This window comes from Tamandua tetradactyla, chromosome 24 (genome assembly GCF_023851605.1).
Source record: "Tamandua tetradactyla isolate mTamTet1 chromosome 24, mTamTet1.pri, whole genome shotgun sequence".
Lineage (NCBI taxonomy): Eukaryota > Metazoa > Chordata > Mammalia > Pilosa > Myrmecophagidae > Tamandua > Tamandua tetradactyla.
This window is the reverse complement of record NC_135350.1, coordinates 50,090,786-50,117,025: the sequence shown is the minus strand read 5'-3', so window position 1 is coordinate 50,117,025 and position 26,240 is coordinate 50,090,786. Positions and strand designations below refer to the sequence as shown.

Below are 26,240 nucleotides of genomic sequence, written 5' to 3'. Positions count from 1 at the left end.
AGTTCTGCCTGTAACCCATTAGAAGAATAAATTGGATGAATTGGTGTGGGAATCTGAAGCTGTCTTTACATCCCTGGGTTAATTTCACAGTAAGTATTTTTTTCCCACAGAGGAAGTGAACTTGGGGTTGATTCGTTATGTGCTGCATGAGGAGAAGATCCATGAGATGATGGATAGTTTTCAGTTTCTTGTGAAAGACAGTAAACCTAATGTGGTCCACGACAATATCTTCCATATCCAATGGTCCCTCATCAACTTTAAGTATACCAGGTACAAGTGTTACTGTGTTTCATTGTTGAGAAATGAGTCAGGCAGCAGAGGAAATCAGCATGAACCACCCTATGTGTCAGCTGTAGACATCTGATAATGATGATGGTGGTGATGATTATGGTGGTCACTCTGCCATATATATATTTTATTTCTTGGGGGATGGATGGGGTAGGGTGTATGGTCTGGGAATCGAACCTGGGTTTCCCTGCATGGAAGGGTAGCACTCTACCACTGAACCACCCATACATCCTACCATGTATTTCTTACACTGTATATCTGAGGCCCTCTATTAGGTGTCCCACATATATTTATTTAATCTTGGAAGTTTTGAGATGCCTACCTACCACTATTTCCCCATAGCAACAAAGTAATAGGAACAGAAAAAGGTTGAGTAACTTGCCCAAGCTCACATAGTTAATCAGTCATAAAGTCAAGATTTAAACCCAATGGGGTGTGAACCCATGCTCTTAACCATTTTGCTTTACTACCTCTGATACAAGCATTTCTGCTTCAGTCTTCAAGTTTTTAGGAGATACTCCAGTAGAACTGATTGTAAAAAACAGAAACAAAAAAGCACATTCAAGTTCTGAAAATTAGCACTAGCCCATAATAGTAATATCCTTGCCTTCAGTCTTTATTTTCCCTGTTCTTAAGCTTGCATTTTCTCCCTGCTCCTTTGGTTTTCATAGTAGCATGTATCTTTAGGAACAAATCCATAGCTTAATATAGACAACTCTTTAAGTTGCTTTTTAGTCTGCTGGGGTGTCAGAGAAGCAAATATACAGCAATTGTTGAATGTGGGCAAGTGTGGGACTGATTTTATAGGTTAAATTATAACTAATTATAATTTGGAGGGGGGAAGACAATTCTTTACTGATTCCAGAGATGTGCTATTCTGAGAAATCAACTTCATGATAATTCAGATGAAAATTTGGAACATTGGGAGAAAAGAAGAAAGTGTATATATTTGATTTCATGTGCCCAGACATAGCCTTTTTTCCACTCTTACTAACTTGGAAAGTTAGAGCCAAATTAGCATCTCCTCTAAGATATGTAATATTTGATTATTATTACCTATTGGTTGTATCTCCTTCAAAATTAAATAAAAGTGATCATTTTTTTCTGACCAACCCTTAAATGTTTAATGGGCTAAACTGTGTTGAGGCTGCCAAAGTTGGCTGAGAACTAACTTCTCAGAGGCACTTTGCTGCAACTCTAACAGCAACAAGGCAAAAGCCACAGTCCAACAGCCATCCTCAGTCGTGAAAAAACAGCCCAGCACATTCACCACTCCATGTGTGGCTCTTCTGAACTTATATAATTACTACTGGTTAACAGCACATGAGTTTGCCTCCTGTGTTTGCCTCCTATGTTGCAAAAACAGTACAAATTCCTAGTTAAGAGTTAATCTTGTCACTTTCCCATTGTCCTAAAGCTTTATCTAAACACCTTTGTTATCTAGGACCAAGTATCATTTCCTGACTTCTGGCACTGTCCTGACTTCTTGATACACCACCTGAAGATCTAGTCCAATCAATTCCTACCTGAGCTAAGTCATTAATTGCCTTCAGAACAGCTTTCTTCCCTGAGAACCCCTTGAACTATTCTAATTACTCTACCACACCAGGGAAAGACTGTTTGTAATTTGTCTGTGCCTGAAATCTGAAGTTTATACCTCATATATGCTGTCCATCTTCTGAATGAGTCTCAACTCTTTCAAAATGGGACATGTGACCTTCTGCATCCACAAGTTCCTTATTCACCTAATGTTGTGACTGTTCTAGGTGAACACATTCTCTCAAATTACAACCTGGCTCCCTAGAGAAACAGAACTTCCTCTACTCTGAACTGTCCAACACCATTATCCAAACTGAAGAGATAGGCATTAAATAGGTGATTTCTTCACAGCTGTGGGGTAGATTGTCAGAGACTGCTTTTGTGTGCTTCTAGCTACAATGTCAGTGAGAAGGCGGGGTCTGTTAGCGTCACAGTGCAGAGAACTGGGAACCTGAATCAGTATGCTATCGTCCTGTGTCACACTGAGCAAGGCACTGCTAGCTCCAGCTCCAGAGTCAGCTCCCAACCTGGACAGCAGGACTACGTGGAGTATGCTGGCCAGGTAGGTGGGGGAGCAGAAACTCCTATTCCTGACCTGCAGGCTTCCAACAGGAGCTGGGATGTGGGTGTAGGCTTTTGTGATGACTTCCCCTTTCTTTTAACCCCACCTTCCCATTGGTATTTTTCCTTAGGTAATTTTTATATGTCCTCTTCCCTCAATACATTGTCTTCACAGTCTGTTTAGTCCCAACTGAAGCTTAATAGGCAAAACTTTAATCCAACTTCAGTCTTTATACTTGGGTAGGATATGATTCATGACAAGAAAAGTTTCTAAGGCATCATGTTCTGCACCCAGCCTTTGATTTCCTAGCCCCTCCTCTCCCCTCAGCTCCTTTACCTGAAGTGTAGTAGTACAGGAAGACCAAGTTGGGAAGCTATTGGAATACGCCAGTTGAAAGATGGGAAGCTATCGGAATATGCCAGTTGAAAGATGATAGGGATTTGAACTTGGCTTATAAAGTGAAGATGGAAAAATCATCAACAAATGATTAACAGGTAAAACTGATAGCACCCAGCAGTGAAAGAGGAAGAGGTCAGTGATGATGCCTCTTACTAGAAGAATACATCACAGGAGGAACAGGTTTGTCTAGGAGTTGATCATGAGTTTGCTTTGGACATGCTGAGTATGAGTTGCCTTAAAGATAACAAACTGACAACTGTTTATATATATGTGCATAGGGAGTGTAGAAGGGAATTATGGGGCAGAGATGCAGATTTATAAATCATCTATATACCAATGGTCATTTGCACCAGGGTGTGTATGAGTTAGAGAAAAAGGAGAGAAGAGAAACAAGAGAAAGGATGAGGACTTCAGTGATAGACATCTTTATAGAAAAGGTGTCCTGTGTTTGTCATCTTTTATATATGGTATGATGCCTAGTACTTCACAGGTATTTATTAAATGTTAACTTCAAAGCAATTTAATTATTCTTATGGCAGCATACAATTAAATTAAGCACTGCCTTTTAATTGAGACAATAGACTGGGCTAAGCTAAGACCTTTTATGTCAAATTTAAATGAATAATTAGAAAAGAATAGATTAGCTAGACTCTTTTAACAAAATGATAGGACAGAATGTGTCCTTATGTTTTTCAAGGAAAGACAAGAGCATTATGTTCTAAATCCTAAATAGAGATCTGTTGAGTGTTTCATTTAGTAGAGGGCATTTCGGAATGTGGAGGCTTAGTAGAACTTGATTAATTCATTAGATAGTAATAATAATTTTCTTTTTGATGAAAATCATGTGTTTTCCTGATTTATGTGTCCCTAGAGTTTTATGACTGTTTTTATACATACTTCAGCTGTCTCAATTTATGCAAAATACAGTCCAAGCCTATTTCTCATCCTTTCTGTTTGAGGAAAGTCCAAAGTTCTAGTTTCATTTGAAGGTTTTATCTTTTTTTTGTTTTTTTGGAAAGCAAAACCATAATTAATCCCTTTAAGTTCACCGTATGTGCATATTAATAACTTCTCTGTTTTGTACCATGCTAAATCCATTCCCATTACAGATTTGAGCCTATTTTAATGGTAAAGGGTTTAGCCACATATGAGTTAAAATTCAGTTCAGCTTGCTTGTAATGTTATATTCTCTGAATTCAAACTCCATTATTCAACATTCTGAGATTCTGTCAGTTTTGTCAGTTTTGATTTCACAAGTAACATGGTGATGATAATAATTGTAGTACCTTACATTTATTCAGTGCTTTATAGTATATTTTGTGTGTTCACTAAACATTTCCCCTTTAGTCCTCCCAAAAATTGTGTATTATTATCACTGTATTATACAGTGAGTATAATTACTGTTTGACAGCAAATGCAGAATCTTAAATTTGTGAAGTTTCATATCATGTCTAGAGACATACAGCTTAGAACTAACTGAACCAGAACGTAAGGCCAAAATTTCACACTCCAGGTTCAGAAATCTGTCTAGGAAACTTGCCACAATTAAAGGGGAAACTGAGTAGTCAAATGATGACTATTGCTAGTGAGTTCATAAAAAAGAGTATAGTTACTTAAATATTGTTTTACAGTCATCATATGGTGGGAAATATCATTGCTTTCTGTGTCCCTATCCCTCGATTTAGAGTTGACAAATGGGAAGAGGTGGACAGATGTTCCAGATGATACACCAGGAAGTTAAGACTGGAGGAGCAGCTGTTTCATTCAGTGCTTGGCCCACTGGACTTGGGTTCTTTTTCCCCATGATACTCTTGGGGAATAGAGCAAAGGAAGCTGAGGTGCAGCTTAACTCTTATTCTTTTGACAGGTACAATTTGATGAGCGAGAAGACACCAAGTCTTGTACCATTGTCATCAACGATGATGATGTATTTGAGAATATCGAGAGTTTCACTGTGGAGCTCAGCATGCCAGCATATGCCTTATTAGGGAAGTTCACCCAGGCGAAGGTCATTATCAATGACACCGAGGACGAACCCACATTAGAATTTGATAAGAAGACCTACCGGGTCAATGAAAGCGCTGGTTTTCTATTCGCACCTATAGAAAGAAAAGGTCTGTTGGTGCCAAATGTGGCAGGGAGCTATAGTAGTAGTTAACTTTCATTGAGTCTCTTTTGTGTACCAAGTGCTCTTGTGTCATGTTAACTTATGTGTTGTAAGTAATTTACCTGGATTAACTCATTTAATCCTCAGAACAACCCTATGACGTGTTGTGATACCGATTTTACATATAGAAACTTGTTCATAAATGGGTTGAGTAACTGGACTAGAAGGTGAATGGAGCTGTGATTTGAACGCAGGCAGTCTGGCTCCAGGATCTGGAACCATAACCATTATGCCATTCTGTCTCACAGTTTATTGTGCCTAAGTACCAAGTAGAATCACTTTTGCTGTGGTGTGGAGGGTGGGGTGTGGGAACTGAAATCACAGCTTTTGAGTGAAAACATGGACTCAGTCACTTCATACCCATTTCCACTGGTGGTGGGATCCTTGCCTATTTTTTGAGTCACATCCCTGTCTTGTCTAAGTGTCTCTGGGATATAAGTTAAGACAGTTTGGGAGATGGTAGGGAACAAAGAAAAGGGAGATGTGGGAAATCTTGCCTTATTATATGTGATGTGTTTGATTAACCAATAAACAGATTTTGTGACACCCCACAAAACCTTTAATATGTCAGAGTAAACAGGGACTCTCTAATGTTTTTCCAGGTTATTTCATGCTGGAGAGTTAGTTCTCTGTACTGATCTGCCAAAACTAGTGTTCTGTGTTATCCCATTTGGGGGAATGCTGAACCAGCCTCTAAGTGAGTCACTGAGTATCTAGTAAAGACCCTCTTGCTGGGGCCTAGTATCAAATAAAGGCAGAGGTGCTGAAAAGAAAAGCGCCCTCTCTGCTTCAGTTTCTCCATCTGTATAGGAAAGAGTATATCCCCCACTATTGTTTTACCAGGGCTTTCCTGGTCTTGGGAGAGATCAGTGGAGTTATCCATGATTTATCATTGTAGTGAAATCCACCATAAACCCTTGTCTCATTATGATCCAAACCACATTTAGTTCTATCAGAAGGCTTCTCTTCTAAGTTCAAGTTGTTAGAGCCTCCATTTACTCTAAAATTGGACTAAAAAACTGGTTATATATAGCCTTGCAAATTATTCATGACCTCAGTATTCTTAATCAATTACCCAATCCATGAAATGTTTAATGCCCTTGGTCAAGGAGGAAAGTTAACAGTTGGCAAGAACCAGTTCACCATCCCTGTTAGTGGAAGTAAGAAAGTATGTTTATAGATTTCTCAATGTTAGTAATGTCTGTTGGGCTCAGACAAGAAATAAATGACATGGGAGGAATAAAGAGGAATTCCTGTGGGGTTAAAAATCAAAACAAAGATAGTATGGATTTATGATTCTACAATATTGAAACTTTAAAACACATGGAAATTGCATCCTTATTCGAAGCCACAACATGATATGTCAGCTTTCGTTATTGAATCTGCTGACTACGTATTAATGTGACAAATACTACAGATAGCACAAAATGTTGGTGATTTGCTATTTGGAAAACAAGCAAGCCCCATTGATTTTCCTGGGCCAGCAATCCAGCCCCAGAGCAGGCTTCCACTGAGGGAACTGGCAGCACTAATAAATAAAGTCATTTGTACTGAAAGACAGGTTTTATTTTGGTTTTTGTCTTTTCTTTTTTAATGGACTTTTTTTTAAGCTTCTTTTTATTTTGAGACAATTTCAAACCTACAGGACAGATGCAAAAAATAATGCAAAACCAATACAGAGACCTCCAATATGGCCCCTACCCAGAAGCCCAAATTTACCAACTCGTAACATTTTACCATATTTATTGTATCATTCTATCTGTTAGACAAGCTTTTCTTTTTCTCTCTCAGGAGCTTAAAGTACAAAAGTATATTCAGAAAGACACTGAGCCATGCTAAAAGCATTACCTTCAGGACACAATTACTTTGCACTTAAAGTACCACATATGTCTGTTATTTTTCCACCCGCTGAGATCTTAGATGTGGGCAGTGAGTCTTGTGAATTAACAGAGCACAAAAATTCACAGAATAGGAAATCTATTTTAAGTTGTTTGGTGAAATATCCGGGGTATATTAAATCCTCAAGTGGTTCATATCACAGGCTTAAAAGAAACTGCAATTCAAGAAGGTTTCATGTAAGAATTTGAACAGAAATAGTGATGGAATGTATCAGGGGAATAAGGTCATTAAACAACCAGAGTTTTAAAATTTGCTCCTTCAAATTAATTTTCCTGCCATTTGTATTTCAGGGGATTCAAGCAGCATTGTATCTGCAGTTTGCTACACGGTCCCTAAGTCGGCTATGGGAAGTAGCCTTTATGCTCTGGAATCGGGCTCCGACTTCAGATCTAGAGGGGTGTCTGCTGAGAGTCGTGTGATATTCAGGCCTGGTGTCATCATGTCTACCTGTGATGTCATGCTCATTGATGACAGCGAGTATGAAGAGGAGGAAGAGTTTGAGATTGTCCTGGCAGATGCTTCTAACAATGCCCGCATCGGAAGAGTGGCATCTGCCAAAGTGCTCATTAGCGGTCCCAATGATGCTTCCACTGTATCACTGGGCAACACAGCTTTCACTGTCAGCGAGGATGCAGGTAATGAAGAACATCTCTGAGGGTCCATCACCCATCTCCTAATCCCTTTCTTGAACCATTTTCTTCTTACATTTGAGAATGCCCTTATGACACTGAGAATGTCGTTCCTTAATGATACTGATATTGTCTGAGACATTACATGATGCCAGGCATCATAACCAAGAATGGGAGATAGTGACGAATAGAGAGGTCCATCTACTTTTCTTGCTCTAGTTGTGAATAACAGGGAGGGGCTTGGCTTAGACCTTTCTCGGCTGGCCTTCCATGGCCCAGAGGAAGGGCGTGATGCTAAGAAGTATGACTTGTGAAGAGACAGACGTGATTTCTGAAGGATGGAGATGTGTTACTTAGGGCACTGCTAGATTCTTACTTCCATTGTAGTCCAAAACAGTTGGTGGATAGATTTCTTCCAAATTGAACTTAAGAGACCCAGTTTTAGTTTGTAAGCTGCCGGAATACAATATACCAGAAATGGAATGGCTTTAAAGAAGGGAAATTTATTAAGTTGTAGGTTTACAGTTCTAAAGCCATGGAAAGTCCAAACTAATGCATTCAGAGAAAGATAACTTGATTCTAGAAAGGCTGATAGATACAGAGTACTTCTGTCAGCTGGAAAAGTACATGGCAATGTGTGCTTGCTTTCTCTTCTCATTTCATAAGGCTTCCCCAGGGGCATTTTCTTTATGCAACTCCAAAGTTCTCTGGCTGTGTGGGCTCTGTCAGTTCTGCTGGCTCTGAGCTTTTTCCAAAATGGTTCCCTCTTAAAGGGCTCCAGTAAGCAACCCCATCTAATAAAAAATTGCCACCCACAATTGGGTGGGTCACATCTCCATGGAAATGATCAAAAAGATCCCACCCAGCAATATAGAATGAAGATTAAAGGCCATGGCTTTTCTAGGGTACTTAATAGCTTCAAACAGACACCCTTCCCTCTTAAAATTTCATAAGGGCCTTGTACTTCTCTGCTGGAATAGTGACTGCACCTGTGCTAAGTATCTGCTGATCCTGAACTGATCAACCTTCTTCACACTGTTTGAAGGGATACTGAGCATTTACTGCAGGTCAGCCACCATGCTGTGTGAATCTCATGCATTCTCATTTAACCTTCTTTGGAAGCAATAACATTATACCTTGGAGAAAACTAAATGAAGGAAAACTTCTGGCAAAGATGGCCAAGCAGGGAGTTCCAGGACTCACTCCTCCACAACAGCTAGTGGGCAGGCAGGAACTATCTGAAACAACTGGTCTGAGGCTCTGGAGGCCAGGGGAGAACTATACAGCATCCAGGGAAGAGCAGGACAATGAGGCTGAGAAACGGTGGTGAAGAACTGTGAGTAGTTCACTCCATAACAGCTGCTGGTGCCCATCCCCCACTCTAGAGGCAGACTGCCTTGGGATCTGAACCCTGGCTAGCTGTAGTGGATGGAGCCAGACATGGAAGTCCTTTTCCCAAAGAATGGGTAGGATATGGCCAAGCACGGATCATAGCCTTTAACCAACAAGTTCAAATTGCCAGGTTCTGGCTCTGAGCTACTGTTTCAGCCTTCCCTGAATGGTGATGCCTGTGGCCATTGTTTCAACTTTACTCCTGATGGGCAGGAACCTCACAGGTTTAAAGAAGCAGGAACTCATTAGGACTGCAGAGAACAGTTTGCTGAAGGATGCCATCTGCTGGTAAGCCCAGGAAAGTGCAGCTTCAGGTAGTCATCATGATTCTTATCCAGGATGAGAATCAGATGAAAAGGAGCTGAAAAAACCTGATCAGTTAAACACGGACAATTCTAAAGGTCTAGAAAATCTGAACCAAGTGTCAAAGAAGAGCCTTAACACAAAAGCCAATCAACAATGAAACCATAGGCAATAAAGAGAAACTGACCTTCAGAGTAAGCTCATTGAGATAAGATGCCTACACCTCAGCAAAAAATTACAAGCCATACTAAGAAATAGCAAAATATAGCCCTGTCAAAGGAACAAATTAAAACTTCAGAGCAGACACAGAACTTGGAACAACTAATCAAAGATATTCAGAAATCTCCTAAATTAACTCAAGGTGATGAAGAAAAAAAATATGGCTGAAGAGATAAAGAATGTTAGGAAGACACTAGGTGAGCATAAAGATGAACTTGAAGGTATATAAAGATGCGTAGAAGAACTTATGGAAATGAAAGACACAATAGAAGGGATTTAAAATATCCTAGAGGCATGTGACAGCAAATTTGAACAGGCAAAAGGAAAAATCAGTGAACTAGAAAACAAGACAATTGAAATCTTATAGACATAAAAACACATAGAAAAAAGAATGGAAAAAAATTGAGAAGGGTCTCAGGAATTTGAATGACAGCATGAAGCACACAAACATACATGTCACAGATGTTCTGGAAGAAGAGAAAAAAAAAGGTAGAAAGAATATTTGAGGAAATAATGGTAAAAAATTTCCCAACTCTTATGAAAAACATGAATATATGCAGTCAAGAATTACAATATATTCCAAACAAAATAAATCCTAATACACCCACTCTGAGACACCTACTATTCAAAATGTCAAATGCCAGAGATAAAGAGAGAATCCTGAAAACAGCAAGAGAAAAGAGATTCATCACATGCAAGGGAATCATCCTAAGACTAAATGCCTATTTCTCATTAGAAACCAAGGTGGTGAAGAGACACTGGTCTGGTGTATTTAAGGTACTGAAAGAGAAAAACTGTCAGTCAAGAATTTTGTATCTGGCAATTTGTCCTTCAAAAATGAGGGAGAGTTTAAAATATTACATATAAGCAGATATTGAGAGCATTTGTCAGAGAGGCTTCCCACATGAAATAATAAAGGAAATTCTACAGGCTGGAAGGAAAAGACAGGAGATAGAGGCCTGGAGTAGAGTGCAGGAATGAAGATTATCATTCTAACTAAAATAGTGAGCAGACAAAAATAATATATGACACCTAAAAAAACAAGAATAGATGGTTGAAGGAAGTACTGCTATTACAGTAATAATATTGATGTTGATAGATTAAACTCCCCAATCAAAAGATACAGATGGGCAGAATGGATAAGAAAGTATGATCCAATTCTATGCTGCCTACCAAAGACTCACTGTAGATCCAAGAACACAAATAGACTGAAAGTGAAAGGTTGGAAAAAGATAGTCCATGCAAACAGTTACCATAAAAGAATTGGAGTAACTATACTAATATCAGACAAAATAGACTTTAAATGCAAAACTGTTATAAAAGACAATGAATGCTATGTATTAATAGAATGCACAATCCACCAAGAAGAAATAGCAATCATAAATATTTATGCAGTCCCCATCAAAACTCCAACATTCTACTCTGCAGAAATGGAAAAGCCAATTATCAAATTTATCTGGAGGGGTAAAGGGCTCTGAATAGCCAAAAACATCTTGAAAAAGTAGAACGAAGTTGGACTCACTCTTTCTGACTTTAAAGAATATTACAAAGCTACAAAAGTCAAAACAGCATGGTACTGGCATAAAGATAAGATATGCTGATGAATAGACTCACAATGAAAGTTTAGAAGTAGATCCTCTGTGCTGGTTTGAGGTTGTGACATACTCCAGAAGAGGACATGTTCTTTTACTCCATCCCTGGGTGGTGGGAAACAGACCTATTGTGAGTGAATTCTTTTGATTAGGTTGTATCAATTGAGATGTGACCCAGACCATGAAGGTGGGTCTTAATACTTTACTGGAGTCCTTTATGAAAGGATGAAAGACAGAAAAGCCAAGAGAGCTTACAGAGAGAGAAATGCATTAGAGATGCTGAGAGGACCCACAGGTGCTCAGAGAGAAAACCACTGGAATCAGAAGCTGAAAGCAACAGAACCAGGGAATGAAGAACCAGCAAATGCTAGTTCTCCATGTGCCTTCCCATGTGACAGAGGAACCCCAGATGCCAGCAGCCTTTCCTCAGAGAAGGTATCCTCCTTTTGATTCCTTAATTTGAACATTTTCCTGGACTTAGAACTGTAAATTTGTAGACTAATCAATATCCATTGTAAAAGTGAATCCATTTCAGGTATATTGCATTCCAGCAGCAATCTGAAACACCCTCACATTTATGACCACTTGATGTTGATAAGACTGCTTTTAAATCTGCTCAACTGGGATAGAATAACCTCTTCAACAAATAGTGCTGAAAGAACTGGATATTCATATGCAAAAGAAATAAAGAGGACTCCTATCTCTCATCTTATACAACAATTAATTCAAAATGGATCAAAGACCTAAATATAAGAACCAGGGCCATAAAATTCTTTGAAGAAAATATAGGAAAGCACTGTCAAGATCATGTGGTAGGCAAAGGTTTCCTGGACTTCACACCCAAAGCACAAGTTACAAAGAAACAATAAGTAAATGAGAGCTCCTCAAAATTAAAAACATTTGTTCTTCAAAGGACTTTGTACGGAAAGTGAAAAGGCAACTTACTCAAAGGAAGAAAATATTTGGATACCACATGTGCTGGTTTGAAACTGTTACATACCCCAGAGAGGCCATGTTCTTTTAATACAATCTTGTGGGCATGGATGGTATCTTTTGGTTAGATTGTTTCCATGGAGATGTGATCCCCCCTCCCCTGCATTCAAGACAGGCCTTTAACTAGCTTTCCAAAATACTTTAAGAGTGAAACATGTAGGGAGAGAGCTGACACAGAGAGCAGAGAGATGAAACCAAGAGACACAGATGTGTGAAGATGCAAAAGGGTACCCCCTGAGATGCCAAAAGCTGAGAGAGCTGTTTGGAACCAGAAGCCAGGAGAGAAGATAGTAGACATCACCATGTGGCAGAGAAACCCCAGACATGATCAGCCTTTCTTGAGTGAAGGTATCCTCTTGTTGACGCCATCATTTGGACAGTTTCACGGCCTTAGAACTGTAAATTTATAACTTAATAAAATTCCCTTGGTAGAATCCAATCCATTTCTGGTCTTTTGCATTCTAGCAGCTTTAGCAAACTAAAATGTTTATTATCCAGAATTTATAAAGAAATCCTACAACTCAACAATAAAAAGGCACATGGCCCAATTTTTAAATGGGCAAAAGACTTGAGTAGGCATTATTCCAAAGAGGCAATACAAATGGCTAAAAAAGCATGTAAAAAGATGCTCAACATCATTAGCTATTAGGGGAATGCAAATCAATACCACAATGAGCTACATGTCACACTAACTAGAATGACCACTGTTTAAAAAACAAAACAGAAAACTGCAAGTATCACAGAGGATGTGGAGAAAGAGGAACACTCATTCACTGCTGGTGGGAATGTAAAATGGTATAGCCACAGTGGAAGACAATTAGGAGTTCCTCAGTAACTAAGTGTAAAATTGCATATAATCTGGCAATCCCGCTAGTAAGTATATGCCCAGAAGATTTGAAAGCAGGGACTTGGAACAGACATCTGCATGCTAATGTTCATAGCTGCATTATTCAAATTGCCAAAAGATGGAAGAAACCCAATGTCAATCAACTAATGAATGAATAAACAAAATATGGTATATATGTACAATGGAATGTTATTCAGCTGTAAGAAGGAATGCAGTTTCAGTGCATGCAACAACATGGATGAAGCTTGAGGATATTATGTTGAATGAAATAGGCCAGATGCAAAAGGACAAATATTGTATGATCTCACTGAAATGAACTAATTATAACATGCAAACTCAGAGTAGAATCTAGAATATAGGTTTCCAGAGGATGACATGGGGGTAGAGAATGGGAAGCTGATGCTTAATTTGTGCAGAATTTCTAATTAGCTTGATTATAAATGTTTGGAAATGGATAGTGGTGATAGTAGCACATTATGATGAGTGTAATTAACAGTACTGAATTATGTTTGTGAGTGTGGTTGAAAGGGGAAGTTTTGGGTCATGTGTGTTACTAGAAGGAAAGTTCAAAGATAAAACATGGGACTTTATAACATAGTGAACCCTCTTGTGGACCATGGACTGTGGTTAATAGTAAATATAGGAATGTTCTTTCATGAATTATGACAAGTGTACAACACTATTATGGTGTTGATAGCGTGTTATATGGGGGAAAATATACCTAATGTAAATGATGGACTGTAATTAACAGTAGTACTTTAATATTCTTTCATCAGTTTTAACAAAGGTATCATACTTATGTAAAGTGTCACAATAGAAGGAGTTTATGGAAACATTATATTTTTATATGACTTTTCGGTAAACCTACAACTTCTCTAATGAAAACAATAATTTTTTTTCAAATAATTTTTAAAAAACATTATGCTAAGTGAAAGAAACCAGACACACAGTAGTACATATTATATGATTCCATTTGTATAAAATGCAAATATAAATACATCTATAGAAACAGATTAGTGGTTATCTAGGGCTGGGAAGGGTAGAGGGATTGAGAGGTGACTGCTAAGGGGTCTGGGGTTGTCCTTTTGAAGTAATGAAAATGTCCTTAAATTGATTGTGGTGAATGTCCAAGGCTGTAATTACACTAGAAGACATTGATTGTACACTTTGGATGGATGGTATGGTGTGTGAATATATCTCAATAAAACTGCTTTAAAGAAAGTAAAAGAGAAACAGGGCCTTATTATTATGAAAATAGCTTTGACCTCACAGGTCCAGCGTTCCTGGACCACAGTTTGAGAATGACTGATCTATGTCACACCCTTGCTTCAAAGGCTCCACTGATTGTAGAACCTCTTGGAAGACAACTTTGACAATAATGAATGAATTTCAAGGTGTCCATTGCCCATGACCTCAGCAGTTCTGTGCATGTGCACACCAGAAAGTCATATACAAGAATGTAAGTAGGAACATTGCTAGCGTTCACAATTTGGAAACAAGCTAAATGTCTGTCAACAAGAGCATTCATGAATAAATGATGCCTCATTTATGCAATAGAGTCCTATGCAGTAGCTAGAGATATCAACAGAGATAAGTTACCAACATAAAATTGAATGAGCAAAGCAAATGGTAGAAGAAAATAATCAATTTGAATCCATACGATTAACATCAAAGCATGCAAGACAATGCTACATATTATTTATGGATACACATATATAGATTGATTGATAAGCACGAAATTCAAGATTGTGTCTATTGTGGAGGGTGTGGGAAAGGAAATTAGGCAGGTAAGAACACACTGCAGATTTTAATTGTGTCTGCTGTTTTATTTTATAAAATAAGATTAAAATGAATTTCAGTGAAAGTAATATGTTTTGAAGGTTGGATTTAAAATATCAGATAAAATAAAATAAGTTAAAAAAAAAAAAAAAGCAAATGGAGGCCCAGAAAGGCTAAATAAATCCTCAAAGTTCATGCAGCTAATATAATGCTGGACCTAGACCTTTGTACTCTACCATATCTCCTTTCCCAAACACCAAATCACCAGCCATCACTTCTACCTTTCAATGTATTGGCTAAAACAACGTAGTGGTTGATGGGCTTTTCATCTACCTTTATTTTGACCTTGGTTGTGAAAATACCAAAAAAAATCTACATGCGTGGGTATCATTAGAACCCTATAAAGGTTGCTGTCACAGTGGACTAGAAAATGAGCTTCCTTCCTAAGATAAGCAATAAGCAACTCATAGGGTTTAAACAATGATATGTGCCCACTTGGATAAAATAGGGAAATCAACCCAGTGAGGGACATTTAATTAGGAGCATTCAGCTTCAGGCCCCACAGAGTTCCCTAGCTGGTTCCTCCTTAATTGACTATTTTCTTCCTTATTCCTGAGGCCCTCCTCTCTTAATATGCTTGAGATTTTTTTTTGATGAGTCCTCCTCTTAAGTTCTTCCCCCATGAACAGTCTCCTTTATGACACCACAAAATCCTTCAGCCATAAGGGTCTCTCCAGCATCACCTACATGAATCCCTTCTCTGGGTCTGCTCTTCATCCTAGCATTAGTAAAATAAGAGGTAGTGGTAGCTCTCAGCCTTCCTCAGAGTGGGTGTATGAGCATCACTGAAGTTGAAATAGACAAGCTGAGCGGGGTAAAGCTGCTGCCGCTGCTGCTGCTGCTGTAAGAGTGAACAGTACACTGATTTTATGTCTCAAGGGTGCCCACTGAAATCTCTGTTAATCTCATTTCAGGTACAGTGAAGATTCCAGTTATCCGACATGGTACTGACCTTTCAACTTTCACATCTGTCTGGTGTGCTACGCGGCCCTCGGACCCAGCTTCTGCTACTCCAGGAGTCGACTATGTTCCCAGTTCCAGGAAAGTGGAATTTGGACCTGGAGTCACCGAGCAGGTGAGTACACATCAATTAAAGGACCTGAGTCATAAGGCTGGATGGATCTGTTAATGTCCTTAGTCTCCCTGCTTTCTTAAAAAGTAAACAAACATACAAACAAAAAAACCAAACTTATGAGAGGTTCTTCTACAGATTCTCCAAGTGACATTTTCAGCATCATTCAGCAGCGCAGGTTTAGGATAGAAACTGTATTTGTTTAAAATTTCTATAAACAGAACTCCTGGGCAGGGGCAGGGGAAGTAATAAGGAGATCATCACTTTATGGATAAGAGAATTTGCCTTAAGATCACCAAAGAAAGGCATGTTTTTACTTTATCCTGGTCTTCCCAAGGCTTATGGGTGTTGGTTCCTCAGTAAGCCTTGCTTTGATTTTTCTTCTAGTATTGCACCCTGACTATCTTGGATGATGCTCAGTATCCAGTAATTGAAGGACTGGAGACGTTTGTGGTTTTCCTCAGCTCAGCACAAGGGGCAGAACTGACCAAACCCTTCCAGGCTATCATTGCAATTAATGACACATTCCAGGATGGTAAGAAATTGGAGATGCTAGCTGTATTCTTATTTTTCCCTTAATTTCCCTGTAAATGGAGCTCAGTCACATTTTCATACCAGAAATATGAGTGTGTATGTTTAGGAATATGTATGTGTGTGCATTCATACATTTACATATAAATATAGGAGAGACAGAATTGTTCATCTTTCTGGTACTCAGCTAGGCCCTCGAAGATATATACCTGTTGGGCCTGTCCTCAAGAAGCTAATGTCTAGTTGGGGACTAAGATCCTTACATAGAAAAATTAGAATAGGTTGTAGTAACTACCCTAATAGTGCTATAAATTCCATACTAAGAGAGAAGAGGCAGTTGAACAGAAACTACATGGGTGGAGAATCATAGGACATTTCACAAAGAAGTTGCTAATTCTGGCAGTACTGTAGATGATGTTGTTTGGGAGCAAATGAACACAGATATATGAATGAACTATCATCACCACTGAGGCATCTGGAGGTAAGGAATCTGAACAGGAAGGCATTGGAGTAGTAGAGCAATAGATTATAAAGATCTAACCTAAATAATATGAGGAAGAGCAGGAAAAAACAAATTTGAAAGATACTTCTTGGTAAGAATTGATGATGTTTACAATTGTCCATTTCTTGAATGGAGAAGATTGAATCAAGTACCGTTTAAAGAAGGACCCTCATCAGCATCCCCAGTGGTTGTCCAGAAGCCCATGATTAAACTTTCCCAATGACTAAACACTCACCAATATAAAGACAGCACAGCAGGGTGCTCTTTCATATTTTTTTTTTTGTTTATTTTTAAATGTTACTCATGTATGCAGCAAAAACTTCAAACAGGTAAAAGGGTCTACTCTGAAAATTAAATCTTCTTCTTAACCCTATCTCCCAGTTCCCTAGTTACTGTCACTTAAGAAAACCATTTAAAAATGTTTTTCTATATGTTTCCTTGAGGAGAAAACAAACACACATGTGTGTGCACACATACACACATCCAAAATGGTACCTTTTTTAAAAACCAGGTTTATTGGGTCGTAATATACATAAAGTAAAATTCACCCCTCTTATCATACAGTTCTATAAGTGTTATAAAGTGCATGTGATTGTATAGTAATAGCGACAATCAAGATACCAAACTGTTCCAGTGCCCTAAAAAAATTCTCCCACATCCCTTTGTAGTTAACTTTTCCCCCATCCCAATCATGGCAACCATTGAACTGTTTCCTGTCCCTAAGACTTTGCCTTCCCCAGAATGTCATATAAGTAGAATCATATAATATGTAGCATTTTGAGTCTGACTTTTTTCACTAGAATATTGCATTTGAGATTCATCCATGCTGTTGTGTGTATTGCTAGTTTATTCCTTTAATGATGATTAGTTTTCCATCATATGAACATACCACAGTTTATTCAGTCATCAGCTGAATGACATTTGGGTTGTTCCCAGGTTTTGTCAATTATGACTAAGTGGCTATAAACGTTTGCGTATAGTTTTTGTGTGTACATAGGTTTTCATTTCTCTGGGGAAAAGATGCAGGAATGCTTGAAGTCATATGGTAAGTATGTTTAACATTATAACAAACTGCAGCCAAACTATTTCCCAAGGTAGTTGTACTATTTTATATTCCCACCAGCGGTGTATGAATTCCACTTGCTACACAACTTCACCAACTTTTGGTGTATGTCTGGTTTTCTTTTTTTAGTTATTCGAGTATGTGTGTAGTGGTATCTCATTGTGGTTTTAGTGCTTTCCTTAATAATCAATGACTGCGATCTTTTCATGCATTTACTTGCCATCCATCAATACCCTTTGGTGAAGTATTGTTCAAATACTTTCCCCATTTTTCTTTTAAGTTGCCCTCTCCCCTTAATACATTTTGAGATTTCTTTGTGTATTCTGAACACAGATTTGTGATTTGCAAATATTTAATCCAATTTTTTGCTTGTCTTTTTAATTCTCTTAACAGTTGTCTTTCAAAAAGCAGAAATTTTAAATTTTGATGTAGTCTGATTTATCAGTTTTTCTATCATGGATTGTGCTTTTAGAGTCATATCTTAGAAATTTTTGTCTAACCCAAGGTTGCAATGATTTTCTACTATGTTTTCTAGAAATTTTATAGTTTTAAGTTTTACATTTTAGTTTTATGATTCACAAAGGGATGACTTTTTAACCATGAGCAATGCTGTAACAATTTTACTATTTTATATTGCATGCTATTTTAGATTTTACAGAGTGATCTATTAAACATGATCTTGTTTACTCATGATCCCCTGGTTTTTTCTTCTAATTCTATTTTTGTAGATAAGAAAACTGACATTCAAGGGAGTGAATATCTTATGCAAAGTCAAGGCAGTGAATATCTTATGCAAAGTCTATTATATGGGGAACCAACACACCTTCTAAGACTTTTATTTTTAAGTCCATACTCTAATACACTAAATGGTTTCTGTTTGTTTCTCAGCTGCTAAAACAAATACTATGCAATAGATTAGTTTAACAACAAGAATTTATTCACTTGCTTTTTCAGAAGGTACAAGACTTCCTTCTCCTAGGTGGGCACCTTTTGGCTGGCCCTCAGTCTTTGGGGTTCATTGGCTTTTCCAGTAGGCAATGAAACGGCATCTTCTCCTTTGTCGTCCCAATTCCAGCTTCCCCACAGCTTCTCATTTTCTGTCCAACTTCCTTTGCTTATAAGAACTACAACTATATTGGATTAAAGCCACCCTTATTCAGTTTGGGCACCCCTTAGCTAATAGCATCTTCAGAGGTCCTGTTTACAGACGGGTGCACACCACCAGAACATTTGTGAGAGACACGATTCAATCCCCAACAGTCTCCTTTGGTGAAGCACTCATTTCAGTAGGTTTTTTTTTCCTTCTAGTAAAGTTAAAAAGAGGAGAAAGCTCGGTAATTTGTTTTCTTCTTGAAAAGGCTTGATGCTTATTCCTTCCACATGAAAAGAAAGTTAATTTCCCCCTGATGAAATGAAAATAAATGCAAATCAGAAGTCCTGAAACCTAATCTCAGCCTTACTGCTTCCTAGCTCAATGGCCTTAGGCCAGAGGCTTGAGGTTATACAGATTAATTTTGCTCATCTGTAAATAATGGAAGAAAATACTTATCTCACAGCATTGTTGCAAATACTAAATTAGACAAAATACATGAAAAGGCCTACCATAATACCTGGCACATAGGAGATTTCATTACATATCAGTTTCTTTTCTTCCTGACACATCTGTCATTTATCATACTTACCAGTGGGACTACAGCAACACATACAATCTCCATTGTACTCTAATCAACAGAGGATTCCATTAAAATTTTTGCAATGCTCTATTGATGGGCATTGGGGTTGCAAACACAGGAAATGGATATTTTAAATAAAATATTTTACATCTTTCAGGAAAGGTACACAATCAAAAATTTATCCCAGAAGAAGAAATCCCCAAATCTCCCATTGTAGTGCTCTGTGGTTATCCATTTTCCTAGAAATAGCTAACTGTTATTGAATGCCTCCAATATGCATATTCCAGAGTACAAAGTTCTTATAGACATTTTTGTTAATCCATACAGTAGCCCCTCAACTTGAAAACTGTGGTTAAATAATTTGCCTAAGATTGAGTGAAGAGAAAGTAATGGAGCCAGAAGTAAAACCTAGGTCTGTCCATGTCCAATATTCTGTTTTTATAACTTAACATGTTAAAATATATATATATATATTTAAATTTTTATGCTGAATTTTCATATTGCAGTTTTAGCTGGCCATGGCCCTCTATATAACAATGCTTAATAATACTCAAGATCCTTATAAATTCAACTTTCTACGTTCAGAAGCAAACTTAGCCCCTTTCATATTTTCCCACTGGGCTGATTTCAGACTTAAATCATCTAAATAGCTTGTCCCAGAACTCGGAAGTTTTTCCTCCTTCTTCTGCTTGACTACCTGGAATTAGACTCTGGTGTAGGCCTAGTAATACTGAGCAAGGCAGGAAAGGCCTTGGAGCCACTACAGCACTACTGTTTATATAGCCGTGTCTCAAACCTAAGGTAACACTTATTAACTCTAGAGAACCAGAGGCAGGACTTCTCCTAAATTTCCAACGTAGCCATTGCCCATAAACAGTCTGTCACATCCCAGGCACCAGTGTTTGCATTTACTGTCAGTTAGTAAAAAGATTAACAGAGTAACACGTGTTTATTGAATATTTTCTATGCCTAAGACTGGTGTTTGATATTGCATGGTTACAGAACCCTGTAAAGCAGAGCCCCAAACATATTTGGGGTGACAAGACTTACATGAGTAAGATAACTGCAAATGATGAGTGTCTAGAGGAAAGTACTTTAAAGAAGTGTGTTATACTGAGTGCAAGCTCAGTAACCTTCAGGGATTGTTTCATGTTCACACACCCCATCAGGCAGACCTGCTTCCCAGGGCCAGCACTGTCACATCCTGGGGTGATTATTATATCCAACTCAGAGGGTCACTAAGAGGATGACTGGGACATGCTCTTCCTTTGAATTCCATCTTCATGTGTACATAGATCTATTCCTGTACTTACCTCATCACTTAAAGGCAGGGACTGTTTCCTGACAAGCAATTCCAGGGTCTGTCCACTCCCTTCCTTTTTTTTTTTTTTTTTTTTTTGCAGATAGGGATAGTAATTAAGACCAATATTTTGCGAAAGTAGAAAAAAGAAATGTTTTCATAGCTCAAGAGGAATTTGGGGATGGTTGATGTATTAAAAAAAACTAAACATTAACTCTTTATCCTTTAACTATCTCATCTGATTCAGGCCAACAGGCAAAACAAATATAAAGCCTTAGATAGTCTGGTATGAGCAGAAGAGTTTCCTTACTTGTGTTGCTTTTCACCTGGCAACACACTCTATTGCTGTACTCCAAGGGAAGGTGATGTCATTGCCACCCACCTTTTAACAGACCCTTTTACTGGATGACAGCTCCCTGACTGGGTAATGTGGAGGGCAGGGTGCCAAAGCTGTTCATTTTCTCTAAGTGTGGTGCTCTTTTAAGAGGTATCTCCTGGCATTTTCTTTAGTAATAAATGCTAACTTTTAAGTTTAGGTCAGATGATGGATTTGTTTTACTTTGTGCTAATGCCAACAGTTCCAAGCTTTGGGCAGTTTGGAGACATGCAGAGTTTTCCACATATTGACAATACCTAAGACTTGTAGGATGCTTGAGTTCTTATCTACCCCTTCCTGTTCCTTCCTTTCAGGTTTGGCAGGGCACATCCAGGAGGAGGCTGGGAAATAGATGATTGCAGCTTTAGGGTCCACTTCCTAAAGCCCCAGAGTAACTTGCCCTATGTCTTATAATACTGGGATGAAAAGTCAAGTCTGTTGACTCCTTGTTTTAAACTACTACTTGACTATGGTATTTCCCTAAAGGCAAATGAGGCCATGTGAATTACAGAAGAGGGAACTGAAGCAGTAGTCACAAACTGGGGACCTACTGGCCAAATTTAGCCCATGGGTGAGTTTTATTTGTCCCAAATAGTTTTGGCCTATATAAAATTCTTTGTACTATTTTAATTGGATGCTAGTGTTATATTTAGAAGCTGCCACATAGAAATCCAGACCTCTGGCTTTTGTTGAAAATAAGATCTGGCAACAAAAGATTGGAGCTGATGAGCAGTCCCCCATTACCTCTTTACCAACATCCCAGTGCTTCCCTATTGTCTCCTGTCCAACCCGAGTGGCAATCTGTCGTCAGGTTTTCACTGTTTTCCTTATGGTAGCCTTAGCAGAAAGGGAACTGTTATGTGCCTAAGTCTCAACATTTTTCTGGAACTTGACCCATTTCTTCACTTGTATTACCTGCCTGACACCATAGGCATTTTTTTTTTTTCCACACGGGCAGGCACCAGGAATCAAACCCGGGTCCTCTGGCATGGCAGGCAAGCATTCTTGCCAGCTGAGCCACCGTGGCCCGCACTCACCATAGGCATTTGACTGTATTATCCGAGTAAAAACAGAAGCAACATTGACTTCTATTTTCATTGCCACCACATCTCACAGAAGCTCCCTCATGCTGAGAGCAGCAGCCATGCTTTGAAGTCCATGTTCTTCCTCTGATTTGACAGCCAAGTGACCGAGGAGGCCCTGACCGCTGCCTCCCTCTACACACACTCACAATGCCTCTGAAGCCTCTCTTTTTCTGTCCACTCGCCCAGTGCCCAGCATGCAGTTCACCAAGGATCTGTTCCTAGTGAAGGAGAAGGAGGGTGTCCTGCATGTCCCCATCATCCGGAGTGGAGACCTGAGCTATGAGTCATCGGTGAGGTGCTACACTCAGAGCCAGTCGGCTAAGCTCATGGAGGACTTTGACGAGAGAAGAAATTCAGACTCTTCACGAATTACGTTTCTGAAAGGGGAGAAAGTAAGTGGATGCATGGTGGCTGAGAGATGTGATTCCCCTCTTCCTGGATACCTTTATTCTTCCATAGTGAAATAATTGGACAGATTCTGAACATTTGAGGCTTTTCTTTCTCATGGACAATATTTTTAATAGTAACATCTAGGCTATGTGGCTATCTACTTTGTTTTTCTCTCCCACCCCTAACAATGCAACAAACAAATGCATGCATCACGTGATTTCAGCTAGGAAATTTAAATGGCATGTGGCAATTTGGGAACTTGGCAGAATCAAATGAAGGAAGCCTCTCTTAATCTGAAACAATTTCAAGAGAAAAACACACCCCATTTAGAGGAGGGAGAGCATTTAATACCTGGTCCCCTTTCCCAGGGCAACATACTTCAGAGTATAGGACCAAACAGGGTGAGGTTGAGGAGATTCAAGTCAGCAGAGTATCCTGTTGGCAACACACATGAATAGTGATCCATGAGGACGTAAGAGTTGCTGAAGAACTCCAGTCACTAAACCTGGTTGCATCAGAATCAAAACCTGCAGCTTTAGTGTATGTCAAAAGTGTGTATTGAATGAGAATCACATTTCCCTCATTCTGAAACCCAGATACAGATGACCGAGTTATTCATATCCCTCCATTCAAAGCACACTGTCTTCATTGGTTGGTGCAAAACCCTTCCATTATTTTATTTATTCATTCATTCTGTTTAACTCCTAGTCTCCAACCACGTGCCCTTCCTCACCTCAGAACCCCTTACTCTGTTGTGATTAATGTATATCTCTTAATTTATATTTGTTCTTGAAAAACGGTTATGGTTTTGCATGCATGACTTTTAATTTATATAGATGGTATATTGTCATAACTTGTTGTCTTTTACTGTTTTTACTCAGCAATGTTTTAAAGATCCATCCAAATGTTTATATGTATATATATAATATATTATATATAATATATATATAATCTGTTGCTCCACTACATTTTACCCGGTGACAAACAGTGGGGAACCTCAGCAATAGCACCCAGTGACCTCCTAGTACTCTGCACTACACAGAATGTTGTAGTACACATCCTCATGTGTCCACTTATAGACCTCAGTGAGACTCTCAAGAGCAAAATTGTTGGATCATAGGCCACACATATGCTTAATTTAAAAAAATAGTCTCGGAATACTAGCCAGACTGTCACCAGCAGTGCATGAGGGTTGCTGTATTCCTAGATCCTTCCCAATATTTAGCATAATTCACCTTTAGAATTTTTGCTAGTCTAATATGTCTAAAGACGTACCACATTTTAATTTGCATTTCTCAGATTACTATTGTTTTATATGCTTAATAGCATGTTGGGTTTCCTCTTCTGTAAATTTATTGTTTTAATCTGTTCTTCTTTATCCTGTTATGTTGCTTTTTTCTTACTGGTTTTTCAGTAGTTTCTTACTTATTCTAAATATTAATCCCTTGCCAGTTTTAGAAATCTTTGACATTGTAAATATCTTTCCCCTTCTGTTACTTATCTATTACCTTTGATCATGATGTCTGTTCTTAATTGAAAAGTCTTGAATTTTGATGTAATCAAATGCATCAATTTTTTGCCTTATGATTAACCCTTTTAAAGTTGATCATAAGAAGACCTTATCCATCCCAAGTCATCCCAGATTTCTCTCCTATTCATCTGTACTACCCCCCCCCCCCCAAAAAAAAAAGAAAGAAAGAAAGTGTTGGCTTCCTTCTTTGGAACGCTTCAGTTTTTTTGACTGAAGTCTGAAGTCTTTTTGATTTTGTGACTCATAAAGGCCCTGTCTTAGTTATATATTTTATGGGCATTTTACTAGTGGCAGGTCAAAACGTGTTTAAAATACATACAAATACTACAGATATGATCTTCAGCTTTGAGTTTACATGTCTATATTTGTTTTAAGTTCAAAAGAAGATTCTCTGCCTTTCCTAGAAACAGTTTATAATTTTATAAAAGTGTAAAGAAAGTACAGCCAGTCTATATGTTAGCCACTTGTAATCTATCATCATTCCTAAACACATCCTGAAATCTTTTATTTTCTTTGGCTTGCTAAGCAAAATAAATGCTTTTAGAAATTGTCATTCCCTGAAATAATGTTGTTGTTGTTGTTGTTTTAAGATCTTCTGAAGAGTCACTACTAAATTCATGCCTCCCATAAAGGAGTTCTTATTGTAAGAAAGGTTGTAGGAAAAAATAGAATATTCTTTGGGGACTTAAAACCAGGCTAGAAAGCCATATGCATCTGCTCACAGGGATGTTCTCGTATCACTTAAAAGGTATGACAGTAAAGCTTCTTTCCACCCAAAGTTCTTTCCAGTACAGTAAAATAGTGGATTCTAAATGGTCCATATAAAAATATCCCACTTATCACATGAATCCACTACCAAGTTTGCACTATTATCTAAAATGTTGTGACCTTATTTCACAATTTCTCAAGAACATAGGTCTTAATAGAGAATATTCAGTGAAGAAGCACTTGATTTCCTTCCATTGAATAGGTATTTGAATTGGTCACTAAGATTTTCAGTACTCAGCATTCTTTAGATAGTACACTGGCAGCAGATCTGAAAGTTCTTCCACATTTAAAGGTATCTTTAAGCTAATAGAAAGCCTTTGTGAGTTCATTACTGAGTATATTACTATAAATGAAAAGGAACATTATTCAGCTCTCCAGGAAAATCTAATCAATATGTTAAGCTCCCCTCATCAGAAATCTGCCAGTTGTAGCATATGCAAATGTGTTAAAGCATATAAATGTTCTACAGGTACTTTTTAATGAGTTCTTTATTTAATTGATTTTGTTTTTCATAAGTGATGACCAACAATTCAAAATGGTTGGAATGTTCTGATACGAAGTTCCATATATAGGTAGGTCCCTTTCAAGCATGAAATGTTAGAATTAAACCTTCTATTTTATGAATGAAATGACTTGGCTCCTTTTACCTTGTGTTGACTTTTTGATATTGCAAAGAAGAAAAATTATTTTCTAAGAAAACCAAACAAGTTGTTGATATCTTGCTGCAAATTTTAATGCATCTTGTGCCATTGGCTCTAGGTAAAGAACTGTACTGTCTATATCCATGATGATTCCGTATTTGAACCAGAGGAACAGTTCAGGGTCCACCTTGGCCATCCTCTTGGAAACCACTGGAGTGGAGCTAGAGTTGGAAAGAATAACATGGCCACCATCACCATATCCAATGATGAAGATGGTAAGAGAAGAAATTGCACTTATTGACTTTCAGATTGACAGAGCATGAACTGATGTTTTTAAAATCATGTAGCTGCAAATGCTTTGACAATGAAAGTGCTGCAAAAATATCTATCAATAACAATCTCTTGAGTATTTATATAAAATATTGGTAGCAACTCATCACTCTCTATAGTGCTCCACTCAGTTTTTAGGTATTTTTAATCTTATTAATTCCTACCACATTGCTGAGAGATCAGGAATGAGATGATTAAAAGTTAGGATGGAGACACTACACTGCAGTTTGGGAACAAGATTGAAAATACAAACAGAATCTGTTGATTGTAATGAACTGATTTAAAAGACTACCACCTTCCTGAAAAAGTC

At 38.1% G+C, this 26,240-nt stretch overlaps 1 protein-coding gene across 2 annotated transcripts in view; it reads left to right on the top strand.

The window, feature by feature from the left end:
- Window positions 1–26,240, top strand: part of FRAS1 (Fraser extracellular matrix complex subunit 1) — a 500,829-nt gene that overhangs the window by 433,985 nt on the left and 40,604 nt on the right. For both annotated transcript variants that reach the window (XM_077143064.1, XM_077143062.1), the window contains 8 exons: window positions 111–270; window positions 2,221–2,389; window positions 4,656–4,902; window positions 7,145–7,489; window positions 15,583–15,743; window positions 16,128–16,275; window positions 22,457–22,662; window positions 25,719–25,875. In XM_077143064.1, coding sequence (XP_076999179.1) covers window positions 111–270; window positions 2,221–2,389; window positions 4,656–4,902; window positions 7,145–7,489; window positions 15,583–15,743; window positions 16,128–16,275; window positions 22,457–22,662; window positions 25,719–25,875 — 1,593 coding nt within the window. The remainder of the gene's footprint in view (window positions 1–110; window positions 271–2,220; window positions 2,390–4,655; window positions 4,903–7,144; window positions 7,490–15,582; window positions 15,744–16,127; window positions 16,276–22,456; window positions 22,663–25,718; window positions 25,876–26,240) is intronic.